At 44.0% G+C, this 19,403-nt stretch overlaps 1 protein-coding gene across 1 annotated transcript in view; it reads right to left on the bottom strand.

Annotated features, from left to right (window-relative positions):
* Nucleotides 1–421: 421 nt before the first annotated feature.
* Nucleotides 422–19,403, bottom strand: part of MAPKAPK2 (MAPK activated protein kinase 2) — a 70,980-nt gene continuing 51,998 nt past the window's right edge. Inside the window, exons 5-10 of the mRNA XM_077295168.1 lie at nucleotides 16,148–16,274; nucleotides 15,859–15,934; nucleotides 12,675–12,799; nucleotides 11,703–11,788; nucleotides 3,628–3,708; nucleotides 422–2,646 (exon numbers count right to left, since the gene is read on the bottom strand). Coding sequence (XP_077151283.1) covers nucleotides 2,512–2,646; nucleotides 3,628–3,708; nucleotides 11,703–11,788; nucleotides 12,675–12,799; nucleotides 15,859–15,934; nucleotides 16,148–16,274 — 630 coding nt within the window. The 3' untranslated portion in view covers nucleotides 422–2,511. The remainder of the gene's footprint in view (nucleotides 2,647–3,627; nucleotides 3,709–11,702; nucleotides 11,789–12,674; nucleotides 12,800–15,858; nucleotides 15,935–16,147; nucleotides 16,275–19,403) is intronic.

The raw sequence follows: 19,403 nt of genomic DNA, 5'->3' as shown, positions 1-19,403 counted from the left end.
AGATTTACAGCAGGTAAAACGGATTTTTAGCAAAACTGCAGCAAGTAGCCCAGTAAATACATTGCTGGAATCAGGGTCTCTGCCCCAACATTATACTGCTCTCAGACAAGGGGAATCTGTCACTTAGTGTTTTTAATCTGAAGACTTAGTTCAACTTAATCTGAGGGCAACATCCACAAGGAGTTTGGTTGAAACCCATGCAAACATAGGGAGAGCATACAGTTTCCGCCCCTTCTGTAAACCAATATTTACTGACAACCTAAGACATTGTGTGATGTCGGGTATTTAAACTGCAACCTGGGGGGATGACCATCTAATACCACACTGTGTGTTAGTGCTTCATAATAGGAAATAATTGCAAACGGTCTTTAACTGGAGAAAGAAAACACGCACATGGAAACAAAGCACTGAACACTCAGGGTTTCCAAATATTAAAATTGTTTAGTAAAACAACTTGATCATACAAAATTATAATTTTACAACAATTTCCAAAAAGATATTGCTTCCAAGAGAACAGTGAAAATCTGGAGATCACACAGAGCAGGAAAATTAAAATTTGCAGAACACACTAGAGCAAAGACGGAATTACAAAAATGTAACACAGCTTACCCCATAATCCCCCTTCAGTTACTCCAGACACACAGCCCATATAACAGCCCATCAGATGTGAACGCTGCAGATGGAGAACAGACTTTCATTTTTGCAAACCTCAGGATATTTCGCTACCGTTATGAGATGTTTGTAACAATGGGCTTTTGCCAACACCTAATTACGGCATTTTTATGAAAAATAAAAGGTTACCGTGGTCTTCTGAAAATTATTAGTCCATTTACTATGCACAGTATCTCCATTCATATGATTAGAATTTGAATAAAGGACTGCGCTAGCGCCACCAATGTCTTGGCTGGCACAGGCAAATAAGGAAGTCAAAGTATATTTAGACTTTTCCACCCTTAATGTTGGGGGAAAAAAATAAAAAATATTGTCTTTGAAAGATGCATCCGGTAAATCTATTTTCTTACCATAATTACCATGTAAGTTGCAGTATAAGGCCATGATTGGATGGATGTATCTGTGTAGCCCATACACACACACAAAAAAAAAAAAAGAAACCCCGTCATGTGACAGGGGCACCCTCATGAAAAAAGTTACCACCTAGCTACAGGATAGCTGATGACATTGATTGTTGAGTGTCTGACCGCTGGGACCAATCGGCAGAACGGGGCGCTTTTCCCGGTTAGAATGGAGAAGCACTGGTGCATTGCTAACTGCAGCTCCATTCACACCCTATGGGGCTGCTAAGCTCGGATTTCACCAGCAGGCCCATAGAGAATGGTAATAAAAGTGCTTAGTCAGGGATTAAAGTGCCCCACTAAACCGATCAGTGTTGATCCCAGCAGCTGGATGCCCACCGGTCAATAAGTTATCACTAGTGATGAGTGAACGTGCTCAAATAAGGTGTTATCTGAGCATGCTCGGGTGCTAACCAAGTGACTTCGGCATTCTTGAATAATATGTCCGAGTCCCCGAGGCTGCATGTCTCGCAGCTGTTCGACAGCCGCACACATGAAGTCGCGGGGACATCGAACGTCACTCGCAAGGGCAGATAACACCATATCTGAGCACATTCGCTCATCACCAGTTATCACCCATCCTCGTATAGAAAGGTGATAAGTTGCTTTCACTGGACAACCCCTTTAAGGTCTGTATATTGTTGCATTTAAGGCAATGTGATGAAGATACAGGCACTGAACACATAGCTAAAGCCGATAAACAAGGAAAACCCATTTGGTATTGAAAAAGACATACAGTGATTGTTTGGAAAATTAAAATTTGCTCCAACGCATTTACACACTTAAAACACACGATGGGGTGAGATTTCATGGCAAAGTCAAGTGATGCTGAGCACAAGAAAATAATATACCGTATATAGTCCTTTGTCACAGGTCAGAACAAGATGCAATCTACCTGGCAAATTGTAAAAAACGCTGCTAAATACGCACAGTGGCCAAGCAGCTCTGTCCGACACCTTTACTAAGCGACAGTACTCTGAAGCACTCCGCAGAGCTGCATATTCCCAGTACCACTGCCCACAGGGAAAAAAAAAATAAAATAATGAACATCACCTCTTAATAGGAGGCGCAAAGTACATATTACTTCTTAATGTTAAGGCCAAAAGACTCCTCCTCGTCTCCAAAAACAGTCGCCTAACACTTTTGCCATTGAAAAATACTTATATTTATATATATATAAAATATACTGTGAATATTCTCTAAAAACAGAAAAGGAGGAAAAAAAAAAAAAAATTAAAACAAAAATAAAACTTCCAGACTAAAAATGGAGTAGCAAGGCGGAAAACCGTGAGGTTTCCCATGCCGGGCGTCAATCCAGTAGACTTGCAGCCCTCTCCCCTATTATTACAGTGGCACTTATAAACCACATTTACAGCTAACACTGAGCTGGTGTAAGTGGCACCAACAGTTCTAGAGCAGAGTGAGGCAAGGCGTTCGCTCAATGAGTGGCAACATGAGGGGTGATCTTCTTCCGCCTCTTCTGGAGAAGTGGGTTGGAGGCATCTTCAATTTTCTTTATCTTAATCTGTTCATAATCGACCCTCATTGTGGCCAAGGCACTAGTCATCTCTTCCTGTAATGAAAATTGGTGGAACGTCATACCAGAACGAGACTAGAGAGCATATGTGAATGTGATACACAAAGGGATTTTTTTTCTTTTTTCTACTTAATTGCCAAAATAAAATTTTACATCAAAGGATCAGATTTTCAACCAGACATTGCTCATGGGACAATCTCTATGTAAAGTACCTTTAAATTTACAGATCTTGAAATAAATAATTGGATGTTAAAAAAAAAAGTTCCTGTGCCGAGATAATCTTAGTACATAGCAGGTGCATATTTATATCTTATTTGTGAGGTCTGACCATGTAGGAACTGCTCCATTTCATGGTAGGCACATACCATAGTTCCTCCTAAAGGTTGGGGGAAGCACAAGATAGCCTACTGACCACACAGCAGAGGCTCACAGATGCTTTCTTCAGGGAGGTACACATTTCCTGTGAAGTTTAATCAAAGGAGTGAGTTTCCGCTGCTTCATCAGTCCTGTGAGATCATCATAAAGCAAGTCAGTGGCATAGTAGCTACATCACCTATTTAATTTAGGAGGAGCTCAGAGGACTGAAGACATGGCATAAACACTCACTGTTGTGATAAAAACAGACAACAATATGTGTTACCTCACAGAAACAACTGTGAGCCTCTGCTGTGTGGTCAGGATACTCACATATGCTTCCTTCCCTGGCCAGAAGATATGGAATGGCACGACCATAAAGTTCAGGAGCTCTGCACGGTCGGACACAGCAGAGGCACATTTATAAGATTGGACCATAAAGTTCAGGAGCTCTGCACGGTCGGACACAGCAGAGGCACATTTATAAGATTCTCTCAGCACAGAAACATTTTATTTAGTTTTTTTTTCCTTTAACACATCCAACTGAGGAACTTCTTATTCTATCAACATCTATTAATTAAAATGTACAATTTTTCATTAGAAACGCCCCTTTCAAGAGGAAAATATACCCCATCCCTTCAGCCTTAAAACATATGTTCTCACCTTCACATCTTCCCACAAATCCTTTTCTTCCTTTAAGACACGGCTAGTGTGGAGAGGAGTTGGTGGTATCTGCATGGATTGCTGGGGGAAAAAAAAGGTAAATAAAACTAGACATTCAGGAAAGCAAAATAAATCAGAAAAACACAACCAAAAATCTAAGCTGCCAAGTACCACCGTATACTGATTATACCCATTCAGGGTGCTGTAAAAATGCACAAGATGACTGAAAGGAGCCCAAAACGGTTAGCAACATCCTGGGGAACAGAGGCCCCTTAAGGAGAACTTGTCACCACAAAAAACGCTATTAACCTGCACATATGGGGTTAACCTGCAGGTTAATAGTGTTACTAACCTGCCCGATGCCGACACTCAACCGAATGGCTGTAACTGCGCTCCCTGACTGAAAGCTTGTCCATAATGAAGAGCTGGTGTGTCAGTCAGGACTGGGGGTGCAGTTACAGCTGCCGCTCTGTATACTCAGAGCAATGACTGAAGCAGAGGTGCCCCCACCTCCATGACCAAAACCAGAACGCTGCTGGAGGGGGAGAATAAAAGTTAATTTTCTCCCTGCAGTGTTTTGCAGAGTGCAGGTGCCGGGCAGGTTAGTAACACAATTAACCTGCAGATTAACAGCGTTTTTTTTTTTTTTCGCGACAGGTTTCCTTTAAAAGGGAGCCCATCAGTATGTATATGCAGGCCAATCTATGGACTGCATTGTAGAGAATTAGAAGCTGAGCAGAATTATACATAGGTTGTCAGAAAAGATTCGGTATGACTTACAGTGGCTTCCAAAAGTATTTCCCCCTTTGATATTTTTAGTGTTTTGCTACCTACAAACCTTTTCTTTAGAGTTTGCATCAGTTCATGTAAAGAACATGCCTACAACTGTGAACATTTGATTTTCTTTTTATGGTGAAGCGAAAAACAAAATGCGACAAAATAGCTGAAATTTGCAGTGTGCAAAACTATCACCCCCCTAAAGTCAGTACTTTGTAGAGCCTCCTTTGACAGCAATTACAGCAGCAAGTAGCTTTGGATATGTCTTTATGAGCTTTCCAAATCTGGTCACGTGGGGCCCCACATGTTCCCGACGCTTACAGATTGGGGAGGCGCCGGGTGCCACGTGTGGTGATGGATGGTGCGGCGTACAGGTGAGCGTTTCATCGTTTTTTCATCTGGCGGTCTATAAATACACACACCTTTTGCATTGGCATCCATGTGCCCCCTGAGGAAGGAGTTCTTTTTACTCCGAAACGCGCGTCGGGGTGGGCTGCCAGCTCTGCACTCCTGCATGCAGTAGGTATGTATTATTGGGTTCTTTTTCCCTCTGCCATTAATACTAACTGATACTATTTGTATCATTGCACCATAGATATCGGCAATATTCTGGCCTATGGGTTATGCCATGTAGGAGTGTTGTAGCGTATCATCCCTTGTTTGTTACTCATGATGACCACTGAGGGTACTTATGTATTTATTGGATTTTAATAATGCTATTTAATAAAATGTATACACTTTGGGACTTTTTGACTGCTATTTTTGTGCGTTTGTTGTTTATACTAATTGCAGTTTGCCTTTACTGGTCTTTAACCCCTTAGTGACACAGCCAATTTGGTACTTAATGACCGAGCCAATTTTTACAATTTTAACGGATCCTGCTGATTCTGAGACTGTTTTTTCGTGACATATTGTACTTCATGTTAGTGGTAACATTTCTTCGATATTACTTGCGAATATTTATGAAAAAAATGGAATATCTGGCAAAAAAAATTTAAAATGTTGCAATTTTCAAACTTTGAATTTTTATGCTCTTATATCAGAGAGATATCTCACACAAAATAGTTAATAAACAACATTTCCCACATGTCTACTTTACATCAGCACAATTTTGGAAACAATTTTTTTTTTTTGTGTTCGGAAGTTATATGGGTTAAAAATTGACCAGCGATTTCTCATTTTTACAACTAAATTTACAAAACCATTTTTTTTTTAGGGACCATCTCACATTTAAAGTCACTTTGACAGGTGTACATGACAGAAAATACCCAAACTTGACACCATTCTAAAAACTGCACCCCTCAAAGTGCTCAAAACCACATTCAAGAAGTTTATTAACCCTTTACGTGCTTCACAGGAACTGAAACAATGTGGAAGGAAAAAATGAACATTTTACTTTTTTTTGCAAACATTTTACTTCAGTACCAATTATTTTTATTTTCACAAGTGAAAAAGAGAAAATGAACCACAAAATTTGTTGTGCAATTTCTCCTGAATGCGCAGATACCCCATATGTGGGGGTAAACCACTGTTTGGGCGCACGGCAGAGCTTGGAAGAGAAGGAGCACCGTTTGACTTTTTCAATGCAGAATTGGCTGGAATTGAGATTGGACGCCATGTCGCGTTTGGAGAGCCCCTGATGTGCCTAAACAGTGGAAACGCTCCACAAGTGACACCATTTTGGAAACTAGACCCCTTAAGGAACTTATCTAGATGTGTGGTGAGCACTTTGAACCCCCAGGTGCTTCACAGAAGTTTATAACGTAGAGTTGTGAAAATAAAAAAAAATTGCATTTTTTTCTACAAAAATGATGTTTTCGCCCCCAAATTTTTATTTTCACAAGGGTAACAGGAAAAATTAGACAACAAACGTTGTTGTGCAATTTGTCCTGAGTACGCCGGTACCCCACATGTGGGGGTAAACCACTGTTTGGGCGCACGGCAGGGCTTGGAAGAGAAGGAGCTCCGTTTGACTTTTTCAATGTAGAATTGGCTGGAATTGAGATTGGACGCCATGTCGCGTTTGGAGAGCCCCTGATGTGCCTAAACAGTAAAAAAAAAAACACAAGTGACCCCATTTTGGAAACTAGACCCATTAAGGAACTTATCTAGATGTTTGGTGAGCACTTTGAACCCCCAAGTGCTTCACAGAAATTTATAACGTAGAGCCGTGAAAATACAAAATCCTTTTTTTTCCCTCAAAAATGATTTTTTAGCTCACAATTTTTTATTTTCTCAAGGGTAACATGAGAAATTTGACCCCAAAATTTGTTGTCCAGTTTGTTCTGAGTACGCTGATACCCCATATATGAGGGGGTCTACTGTTTGGGCACACATCGGGGCTCGGAAGGGAAGAAGTGAGGTTTTAAAATGCAGACTTTGATGGAATGGTCTGCGGGCGTAATGTTGCATTTGCAGAGCTCCTGATGTACCTAAACAGTAGAAAACCCCCACAAGTGACCCCATTTTGGAAACTAGACCCCCAAAGAGCTTATCTAGATGTGTGGTGAGCACTATGAACCCCCAACTGCTTCACAGAAGTTTATAATGTAGAGCCATGAAAATAAAAAAAATCATATTTTTCCACAAAAATGATCTTTTCACCCCCAAATTTTTATTTTCACAAGGGTAACAGAAGAAATTGGACCCCAAAGTTTATTGTGCAATTTAAACTGAATATGCTGGTACCCCATGTGTGTGTGTGGGGGGGGGGGGGGGGGGAGACCACTGTTTGGGCGCATAGCAGATCTCAGAAGGGAAGGAGCGCAGTTTTGGAATGCAGACTTTGATAGAATAGTCTGCGGGCGTTATGTTGCGTTTGCAGAGCCCCTGATGTACCTAAACAGTAGAAACCCCCCACAAGCGACCCCATTTTGGAAACTAGACCCCCCAAGGAACTTATCTAGATGTGTGGTGAGAACTTTGAACCCCCCAAGTGCTTCACAGAAGTTTGTAATGCAGAGTCGTGAAAATAAAAAATATTTTTTTCCACAAAAATGATTTTTTTTAGCCCCCAATTTTTTATTTTCCCAAGGGTAACAGGAGAAATTGGACCCCAAAAGTTGTTGTCCAATTTGTCCTGAGTACGCTGATACCCCATGTGTGTGTGTGTGTGTGTGTGGGGGGGGGCACTGTTTGGGCACACATCGGGCTCGGAAGGGAAGGAGCGCCGTTTGAAATGCAGACTTAGATTGATTGGTCTGCAGGCATCACATTGCATTTGCAGAGCCCCTGATGTACCTAAACAGTAGAAACCCCCACAAGTGACCCCATATTGGAAACTAGACCCCCCAAGGAACTTATCTAGATGTTTTGAGAACTTTGAACCCAAGTGTTTCACTACAGTTTATAATGCAGAGCCGTGAAAATAAAAAATCATTTTCTTTCCACAAAAATGATTTTTTAGCCCCCAATTTTTTTAATTTTAGCAAGGGTAACAGAAGAAACTGGACCCCAAAAGTTGTTGTCCAACTAGTACTGAGTATGCTGATGCCCCATATGTGGGGGTAAACCACTGTTTGGGAGCACGGCAGAGCTCAGAAGGGAGGGAGCATAATTTGACTTTTTGAGCACAAAATTGGCTGTCTCTTTTGGAGACCCCCTGATGTACCTAAACAGTTGAAACCCCCCAATTCTAACGCCAACCCTAACCCCAACACACCCCTAACCCTAATCCCAACCCGATCCATAATCCTAATCACAACCCTAAACCCAACACACACCTAATCCTAATGTCAACCCTAACCTCAATACTCCCCTAACCCTAATCCCAACCCTAACCTTAACCCTAATCCCAAACCTAACCCTAATCCCAAACGTAACCTTAATGCCAACCCTAATCCAAACCCTAATCCCCACTCTAACCCTAACTTTAGCCCCAACCCTAACTTTAGCCCCAACCCTAACCAACTTTAGCCACAACCCTAACCCTAATCCTAGCTCTAACCCTAACCCTAGCTGTAACCCTAACCATAGCTAACCCTAACCCTAACTTTAGCCCCAACCCTAACCCTAACTTTAGCCCCAACCCTAATCCTAGCTCTAACCCTAACCCTAACCATAGCTCTAACCCTAGCCCTAATTGGAAAATAGAAATACAAACTTTTTTTTATTTAATTACTTTTTCCTAACTAAGGGGGTGATAAAGGGGAAGGGGGTATTTACTATTTTTTTTTATTTTGATCACTGTGAAAAGATCTCACAGTGACCAAAATAAAACAAGAGGAAGAATCTTCCTCTGCCGGCCAGCAGATCACGGCGGCCGCACTGCGCATGCGCTCACCATTTTCTTACCGGAGCAAGAAGCCGGCGGCCAGGAGAGGAAGCAGGAGGACCCAGGGACACGAGTAAGTATAACAGGGTCCCCGATCCCCCTATTTCTCTGTCCTCTGATGTGCGATCACATCAGAGGACAGAGAATGACATCGCTTTTTTTTTTGCGGCCGCCGGTAAATGGTTAATTACCGGCAATCGCAAAACAGGGGTCGGTAAAAACCGACCCCGATCATGTTCTTTGGGGTCTCAGCTACCCCCAGCAGCCGAGACCCCAAAGATCTTCCGGGTGCCGGCCGACGGGCGCACTGCGTATGTGCCCGCCATTTTTTTCCCGGAACAAGATGGCGGCGCCCATCGGGAGCCACGAGGAGCACCGGGGGAGACAGGTGAGTATTGGGGGGCGATCGGGGACCCCATTTCTCTGTCCTCTGATGTGCGATCACATCGGAGGACAGAGAAATTAAATGGCAAATTGCGGGGTTTTTTGTTGCGACCGCCGGTAAACTGTTTATTACCAGAGATAGCAACTCGGGGGTCGGAAAACCCCCCCGAATCATGTTCTCTGCGGTCTCGGCTACCCCCGGCAACCGAGACCCTGGAGAAAATTTGACTCTGGGGGGCGCTATTCACTTTTTCCTATGGTTTTAGTACCCTTAACTGCCGCCGTTAAAAGGCGTATCGGCGGTCGTTAAGGGGTTAAGTTACATGTAGACATTAATATATAATTAATATCTTTTCAATTAGCTTTATTTTGGGATGTGCTACGTGTAATATGCTTGCTACAATCCATTGGTAAAGTCATTACTTTGTAGAGCCTCCTTTGACAGCAATTACAGCTGCAAGTAGCTTTGGATATACCTCTATGAGCTTTCCACATCTTCCCACTGAGATTTTTGCCCATTTCCCAAGGCAAAACTGCTCCAGCTCCTTCAAGTTAGATGGTTTCCTCTGGTGAACAGCAATCTTCAAGTGTGACTACAGATTCTGAATTGGATTAAGGTCTGGGCTTTGACATTTTCACGTTTCCACTTAAACCACATGAGTGTTGCTTAAGATTGCACACAGGTGGACGTCCTTTCATTAAGCATATGACTTATGAAGGGAATTGCTTCCACCAGACATTTTTAGTGGCTTCATGGTAAAAGGAATGAATACATATGCGTTATTTGATAGCAAAAATGGTAATTTATGCCTATATTTTTCAAACTTCACTTTACCAAATTAGACTATTTAGTGCTGATTAGTGATGAGCGAATATACTCGTTACTCGAGATTTCTCGAGCATGCTCGGGGGTCCTCCGAGTATTTTTTAGTGCTCGGAGATTTCATTTTTCTTGCCGCAGCTGAATGATTTACATCTGTTAGCCAGCATAAGTACATGTAGGGGTTGCCTGGTTGCTAGGGAATCCCCACATGTACTTATGCTGGCTAACAGATGTAAATCATTCAGCTGCGGCAAGAAAAATGAAATCTCCGAGCACTAAAAAATACTCGGAGGACCCCCGAGCGTGCTCAAAAAATCTCGAGTAACAAGTATATTCGCTCATCACTAGTGCTGATGCATCACACAAATCAGATTCCAAAAATATATAAACACGGGTTATAATGTAATAAAATAGGTAAAAAGCCAAGGAGGGTGAATACTTCCGCAAGCCACCAAATAACAGTATTTTATTAACTGAACTCCCTGGTGTTTGCATGTGTACGAATACAGTGGGCTTTTGATTGACAGCGATCTCTGCATGCAGTCATAAAGGGAAGACTGTCCATTACTGAACAGGACCGACCACTGGACTTCTAGGCCTACAAACACAAGGGACTTTAATGAACAAAATACAAGTTTTCCTTGAAACATTTCCCACAAAAGGTCTATTAGTGTGATCAGCTCCTCCAGAGCATCCTGTCTGCCATCAGATGTCATTTTTAACATGACAGGTTCCCTTTAAAATGTCATGGTGAATAGTGACTGAGCACTTAATGACGGCCTCCTCTGGCCATCAGCTTCATTTAATAAGGTCTAAAAAGAATTAGTAAGCATTAGTAAGAACTGGTGGCCACAGATAGTCAGCTTGTCAGTTTAATGCCAAACATTCAATAATGTAGGTAGCTGTAATAGAAACTGGTAAAAAAAACGCATGTTCATTAATTTGCGGAATAGCGGGGATTCCGCACACATAGGAATGCATTGATTCGCTTACTTCCCGCATGGGGCTATGCCCACTATACAGGAAGTAAGCGGATCATGTGCGGATGATACCCAGGGTGGAGGAGAGGAGACTCTTCTCCACGGACTGGGCACCATATAATTGTTAAAAAAAAAAAAAAAAAAGAATTAAAATAAAAAATCGTTATATACTCACCTTCTGATGACCCCCGGAGTCCTCCCGCCTCTCAGCGGTACACACGGCAACTTCCGTTCCCAGGGATGCTGTGCGTGAAGGACTTGGGATGACGTCACGGTCACGTGACGTCATCCCAGGTCCTTCGCACACAGCATCCCAGCCGCCGTGTGCACCGCTGAGGAGATCGGGGGTCCTCGGAAGGTGGGAATAACTATTTTTTTTTTTTACTATTTTAAACATTAGATCTTTTTACTATTGATGCTATTACGCAATAGTAAAAAGTTGGTCACACTTGTCAAGCACTATGTTTGACAAGCGTGACCAACCTGTCAATCAGTTTTCCAAGCGATGCTACAGATCGCTTGGAAAACGCTAGCATTCTGCAAGCTAATTACGCTTGTAAAACGCTAGTGTTTAGCGGGAATATGCATGCCAATTCCGCATGCGATATACCCGCAACTCCTGCCGCGGAATTGCCTCGGAAATTTCCGCAGCAATTCCGCAACGTGTGCACTTAGCCTTAAGGGAAAAGTGTGGATCTTCCCACCCGCTGTCAGGCCAGGATTAGCAGCCATAACGAAGTGAAGATTTTGGGAGATTCTACAAATTACAAATCCGCAGTATGCCCTGCATGGTGAGGTTTTGCCTTACTACTTGCAGCAGACTGTGACCTGCACATACCATTATCCAAGGGTGATTCATGAATTCTGTAATGGTCATCCTCTGAGTGGGATCGGTCTTCAACAAGTTTCGGATCAGTTGTTTGACTGAAATGACAAGCTTCCATATTTAGAGTTTTCCCATAGTCAAGAAGTAGAAAATTAAATCATCCCATTTAACTATCATGTATGCAGCATAGGAATATTTCTCAAGAGATGCTGATCTTGCTGGGGTCACTTTATTTAGTCTGCCATAACCACAGTAGTGTTATAGGGAATGTCAGCAAATTCTTACAATGTAACCTGGGAGCAGCATGATGTAGAGGCTGAGAGCCTGATTCCAGTGATGTGTCACTTACTGGGCTGTGTGCTGTGTCAATAAAATCCATATTTTAGCAGCAGGAGATTAATCACTTCAGGACTAGGTTACTCATGTCTCCTAGTCCTCCTGCTCTGTGGAACCACACCCCCAGCACTGATGGTAGATGTCAATGCACAGTGTAAAAAGAAAGCTGTCAATCTGTGGGGGGAACACGGTGATAAAGCTCAGCATTTAAAAAGGACTGCTACATCTGAAGCAGAGAAAATGGATTTTTATAACTGCTGCACCCAGAAAAGTAAGTAACATCACTGAAATCAGGATCTCTGTCCCTACATCATGGTGCTCTCAGATAAGGTAGAAAAGGAAAAAAAAAACTTAGTGAAAGATTACTTTTTAACAATTCTTAATGGATACCAACAGGTTATATATCTAAAGAGAACCACATACATGCTGCCCAATCCATGGAGTCACGCACTGGCTGTATGGACTCAGCCAGGTATATTTGACTGCATTTCCAATAAACACATAGTTTAATAGCTGCTGTGGACCGAGAGCTGGAGACTAGTCAGACAGGCGGGTCCCCGACAGCTACCGAAGAAAGGATTGACTGCCAAGCCAGGATTGGACAGCAGGTGTCAGGTTCTCTTTAAGGCAAGTACAAATTCCTCCTACCATCCGGCGATACTTCAGACCACTCAGGATTAGGGAACTCATACTGTCCCATTCGGATTCTCTTCTTCATTCCCGGAGATATAGCTAGACCATGGTTGGAATAAAATGGAGGATATCCACACAATCTGTGAAAAATAAGAGCGAGAACAATGAATTCACCACTGCTTCTGTACAAACAACTCTCAGATGTGACACTTATAAGTTAATCAGAAGCTATAAAGAAAAAAGTAATTTATTGTTTAAATATGTTAAAAACAAAAAAATATATTGAGAAAAAAAAAAACATTTGTACTGAAAATAATAAAAAAAATCTTGGAATTTTCACAGTGGCACTGGGGATTTTTTATTTTTGACTAACTTCCTTTTGTTTCAGGAAATAACACGTGTACATAGCCACAGTGATTGGACCCCGACCCTCTTTTGTATTGAGGTTTCAAATTAGCCTGTGCATAGGGCATTTGTGAAGGGAAGGGGGCAGTAGTGACATTGCCTACTGTGACTTGTGCATCCTGTGTTATCAGTAGTGTTGAGCATTCCGATGCTGCAAGTATCGGGTATCTGCCGATACTTGCTGTATCGGAATTCCGATACCGGGATTCCGATACTCTTGTGGTATCGGATATCGGGTATCGCAACAACATTAATGTTAAAATGTGTAAAAGAGAGAATTAAAATAAAAAATATCGCTATACTCACCTCTCCGACGCAGCCGGGACTTCAGCGAGGGAACCGGCAGCGTTGTTTGTTTAAAATTCGCGCTATTACTTGGTTACGTGAATTCCCGGCTTGTGATTGGTCAGGTCGGCCATGTTGCCGGGACGCGGACCAATCACAGCAAGCCGTGACGAAATTACGTCACGGCTTGCTGTGATTGGTCGGGGCGGCCATATTGCCGGGACGCGGACCAATCACAAGCCGTGACGTCACGGGAGGCTGGACACGCGCCCATTTTAAAATGAGCGCGTCCAGCCTCCCGGCTTGTGATTGGTTGACCGCGGCGCAACCAATCACAAGCCGTGACGTCACGGGAGGCTGGACACGCGCCCATTTTAAAATGAGCGCGTCCAGCCTCCCGGCTTGTGATTGGTTGACCGCGGCGCAACCAATCACAAGCCGTGACGTCACGGGAGGCTGGACACGCGCCCATTTTAAAATGAGCGCGTGTCCAGCCTCCCGTGACGTCACGGCTTGTGATTGGTCAGGGCGGCCATATTGCCGGGACGCGGACCAATCACAGCAAGCCGTGACGTAATTTCGTCACGGCTTGCTGTGATTGGTCCGCGTCCCGGCAACATGGCCGACCTGACCAATCACAAGCCGGGAATTCACGTAACCAAGTAATAGCGCGAATTTTAAACAAACAACGCTGCCGGTTCCCTCGCTGAAGTCCCGGCTGCGTCGGACAGGTGAGTATAGCGATATTTTTTATTTTAATTCTTTCTTTTACACATTTATATGGTTCCCAGGGCCTGAAGGAGAGTTTCCTCTCCTTCAGACCCTGAGAACCATCAGGAATACCATCCGATACTTGAGTCCCATTGACTTGTATTGGTATCGGGTATCGGTATCGGATTAGATCCGATACTTTGCCGGTATCGGCCGATACTTTCCGATACCGATACTTTCAAGTATCGGACGGTATCGCTCAACACTAGTTATCAGATGTCATTGAAAGGCCGGGGTTACACGAAGGTATAGCACTCTACCACGCAGCAGAGCTACAGCGGAGTCTCATTAGCATCTCGCATCCGATGCTATACGCTCATCCGATTCTAGCCTAATCCGGCCTCTAATAAGAAACCTTGCAGGGAAAACGTTTCCTGAAAAGACAGGAGGTATGTGTATAGGAAAGCTCCAGTGACCAGTGTGAAAATTGCAAGATTGACATTATAATAATAATAATAATAAAAATAATACAAAAACCTGATTTTTAAACAATTGGGTATTTTCTGGTGATGGCTTCCCTTTAGGCTTTGTCCGGTCTTAAGATAAAATCTGAAGTCAGTGAATCTTGACAGCATGCAATGCGCATGCAGTCAGGATTCACCACTATTGCCGCTGCGAGAGGGCAGTCATGTAACCATAGATATGCAATTTGCAGTCACATCCCGACTAGACGCACTCATTCTCTCTCAATAGACGTGCACTGAGAAAAGATGAACACGTCTAGTCAGAATGTGAGTGAAAGTATGGAAATCACATACATGTGTGACCACTAGATATCACCGGCAAGACCTGGGAATCCTGAGAGTACGCACACTGCATGCTGTAAGGATTCAGAAGTCTGCAGTCACACATGCAAACTTTTGCAATCCGAGCAACTGTTAGGGTTCTGGAAAACTGGAACGGAGAAACCATGGGTTCTGAATGTAATCACTCAGAGAAGGTCTAAACTGATGGTTTTTAAATGGAAAACAGTAGATAAGATGGGGGGCAAGTCTTGTAGGAAATATAAGTATGTCCGCAAGAAATGGAGAAAGAGCAATGCACAAGCGACAGGTTTTATTGGTATTGAAACTAAGTCCCATTCATCTATGAAATCGTTTTTAGAAAAAAAAAACAGCCACAATTTACCTAATACTGTACAACCCCTTAAAGAATTGCAGTAACCCTCCCCTGTACTCTCCCCACACTGATCAAAATCCTATTTTGACCATAACAATCTGGGGAAAACTGGCTGACAGACTTGCTTAAAGGGGGAATCTGTCAGCAGGCTTTTACTATGTAATCTGAGAGCAGCATGAGGTAGGGCCTGAGACCCTGATTCCAGTGACGTGTTACTTACTAAATGTCTCACACGTCATAGTTAACAGTTTTGTATAACCCCACCTACACCACTGATAAGCAGCTTTCTGGCTATGCAGAGTGTACACAGAAAGCTGCGAATCTGTGGCATGGGCGGGGTTATGATGAGCTCAGCATTCAGAGAACTGCTAGATGTGCAGCAGACAAAACAGTGGATTGTATGAAAAGGACAGCATGCAGTCCAGCAAGTAATATCACTGGAATCAGTGTCTCAATCCCTAAATCATACTCCTCTGATTACATAAAAATCTGCTGACATATTTTCTTTAAAAAGTCAACTGCTCTTTTTTCTGTCTTCACAAATGGCATTACAGCTCACAGATCAACCACTAAAGCATCATAGGACATAACAAAATAGAAAAAAAAGGTTAATACTTACAAAATATACATGATGACCCCAAGTGACCACATATCACATGACTTGTCGTACTTTTCAGGGCCCAGGACCTCGGGTGCTTAAAGAGGACAAAGTAACATTAGAATGAAAGAAAAACACACAACATAAAAAACACAACATATCTTATGTAATTAAACCCTTGGAACCTTTTCTAGATAACACTAACGGGACATGAGGGAGCTTTATACTGAATCGTTTCTGTGACACCACCGCCAAGTAGGATCATCAATACACAACAACCCAGACCCACACACTGGCAACAAATACTCACCCACATAATACGGCGTGTAACAGGGAGTCGCCAGAGAGTTGTGAGTTGTTGTTTCTTTAGCGAAGCCGAAATCTGTGAGCTTCAGCACATAGTTTGGTCTTTTTGTTGTGTATAGGAGGTTCTCCGGCTGCATTGGAAGAGACAGACAATGAAGGTTACCAGCTAGGTACCAGATAATATAATCGCAGCACAAACTATACCATAAACCCAATGCTATGTAGAGCCAAAAATGCAACAAGTAGGAATCTCATACCAGCTTCCAAGGAACCAAGTGGATCAACAATATATAGAATTTAAATTACAGATCTAGATACAGTATGGAACTATGGAAATCACAGTATTGCTAAATGCGAATGATATGCAATACGAGGTTATTAATGGTTGTTTGAGAAATTATCTGCCACATTGAATGTTCTTGGGAAAAATAAAAGTCGCTGTTGGCAGCTCCCTTTGATCGCCTCTGAAATGTCAAAGGTTGGCAATTTCAATGAGTGGCAAGTCTGGAGATTTTGCAGGCCATGGTAGCACGTTTAGGCGACAGACTGCTTACAGAAGCACCAGTAGAATGTGGCCTGGCGCTGCAGTGTTGAAAAACAGCTGCAGGGACACTTTGGACTGTGCTTCCATGTTGAAGGTATAGCTTGTGAAATAGGTATAGTGGTTTCCTACTGGTTGCTGTAAGTGCACAATATCTTCAGATTTAAAAGAAAAGTAAGCATGATGTGTCCATCTGCTGAGCCAAGTTTTCTTGGCTGACCACTGTGTAGATGGTCTTCAAAACAGCTTGAACACCACAGATCTTGAAACCCCAGTCTGCTTTGAAATCTTTGCCGGGGAGAGACCTTACTGATGCAGTATAACTACCTTGTGTCTTGTTGCTGTGCTTAGTCTTGCCAACTATGGTGCATAACCTGTGGTGACATAAAACGTCTTCCACAACCTCACCCTCATAACAGAGTTTGGTTGCTCCTCACCCAGTGTTAAGCCTCCTACACAGCAGTATCCGTTACTAATGACTGTCTCAACAGCTGGCAAATCTCCCACGTGTCATAGAGGCCTCCAGAAACTATTTTGTCAGGTTTCCTGGGCATGGCTCCAGGACGCTCACATTCAGCGTACTGAAAAAGGAGGTGGCCTATAAAATTGGCCATGATTGTTTTAAAAACAGCACGGTAGTTATTTGGGCTTGTCCAAGATTAGATAAAACAGGCCTGCTTTCTTTCAGAGACAGCACTACCCCTGACCAGTCAATTATATGGGGCAGAATTAGAATACCAAATAACCCATAGTCAGGGGGATGTTATTTTGGAGAAAAAAAAAAAAAAGAAAAAAGCAGCTGTATTTTTCCACCCTTATGTGGGTGAAAATACAAAAATAAAGTCCCTGTATAGAGAAACTTTGGCTTTTGCAGTAGAATATTCTGTACATGAAGTTACACCGGGAAGCTGCAATCATTTGCGTTGTGTAGCCTTCAGATGGCATCACTAGACAACTGCAGGGAATGATCTTCACCTCTCAGGCAGATACATTTAGTAAGTGGATAGGCCGGCAAACACTCTAAAGGTTTCTTGCAATTATGAAAGCGATTCCCCATCTATAGGAAAGGGATAACGTACTTATCACTGGGGCCAGACCAATCCGGAGATCAGGGCACTAAAACGCCCATCTAAATGGGAACTCGAGCATACACATCTCCGCACCCTTCATTGTCTAAAGGGACTGGTGTACTCCGCCATCTCCAGCAGTCCCATAGCGAATGATGCGTATGCTCAACCTTCATTCCATTCAGACAGTGCTCCAATTCATGGCTTAGGAACAGTGGCGTAACTACAAAGTTATGGGCCCCGGTGCGAACTTCCAAATGGGGCCCCCCCCCCCCCCCTACCTCCGTGACGCCCCCCCACCCCCTTCCCCTAGATACGCCTCGGACTGTTGCAGGAATCTCCTGCACTGCAACATGGTGTTGGGTTCCAGCACAGCCCGCACAGTGGTATATCCAGCACAGCCCGCACAGTGGTATATCCAGCACAGCCCGCACAGTGGTATATCCAGCACAGCCCGCACAGTGGTATATCCAGCACAGCCCGCACAGTGGTATATCCAGCACAGCCCGCACAGGGGTATATACAGCACAGCCCGCACAGTGGTATATCCAGCACAGCCCGCACAGTGGTATATCCAGCACAGCCCGCACAGTGGTATGTACAGCACAGCCCGCACAGTGGTATGTACAGCACAGCCCGCACAGTGGTATATCCAGCACAGCCCGCACAGTGGTATGTACAGCACAGCCCGCACAGTGGTATATACAGCACAGCCCGCACAGTGGTATATACAGCACAGCCCGCACAGGGGTAAATACAGCACAGCCCGCACAGGGGTATATACAGCACAGCCCGCACAGGGGTATATACAGCACAGCCCGCACAGGGGTATATACAGCACAGCCCGCACAGGGGTATATACAGCACAGCCCGCACAGGGGTATATACAGCACAGCCCGCACAGGGGTATATACAGCACAGCCCGCACAGGGGTATATCCAGCACAGCCCACACAGGGGTATATCCAGCACAGCCCGCACAGGGGTATATACAGCACAGCCCGCACAGGGGTATATACAGCACAGCCCGCACAGGGGTATATACAGCAGAGCCCGCACAGGGGTATATCCAGCACAGCCCGCACAGGGGTATATCCAGCACAGCCCGCACAGGGGTATATACAGCACAGCCCGCACAGGGGTATATAGAGCACAGCCCACACAGGGGTATATACAGCACAGCCCGCACAGGGGTATATACAGCACAGCCCGCACAGGGGTATATACAGCACAGCCCGCACAGGGGTATATACAGCACAGCCCGCACAGGGGTATATACAGCACAGCCCGCACAGGGGTATATAGAGCACAGCCCGCACAGGGGTATATAGAGCACAGCCCACACAGGGGTATATACAGCAGAGCCCACACAGGGGTATATACAGCAGAGCCCACACAGGGGTATATACAGCAGAGCCCGCACAGGGGTATATGCAGCACAGCCAGCACAGGGGTATATAGAGCACAGCCAGCACAGGGGTATATAGAGCACAGCCAGCACAGGGGTATATAGAGCACAGCCCACATCTCATCTCCCCCCCCCCGATAATGGCCCCACAGTCCGGTGAAAAAGAAAAAAAAAAACTCTCCTCACCTTTCCTTTTGCCCGCGCTGCTCCTGGTGGCTGCAGTCTGCCCAGGACACTGCAGGTGC

The sequence above is a fragment of the Ranitomeya variabilis genome, chromosome 3 (assembly GCF_051348905.1).
Source record: "Ranitomeya variabilis isolate aRanVar5 chromosome 3, aRanVar5.hap1, whole genome shotgun sequence".
NCBI lineage: Eukaryota > Metazoa > Chordata > Amphibia > Anura > Dendrobatidae > Ranitomeya > Ranitomeya variabilis.
This window is presented reverse-complemented; position numbering and strand designations above follow the sequence as displayed.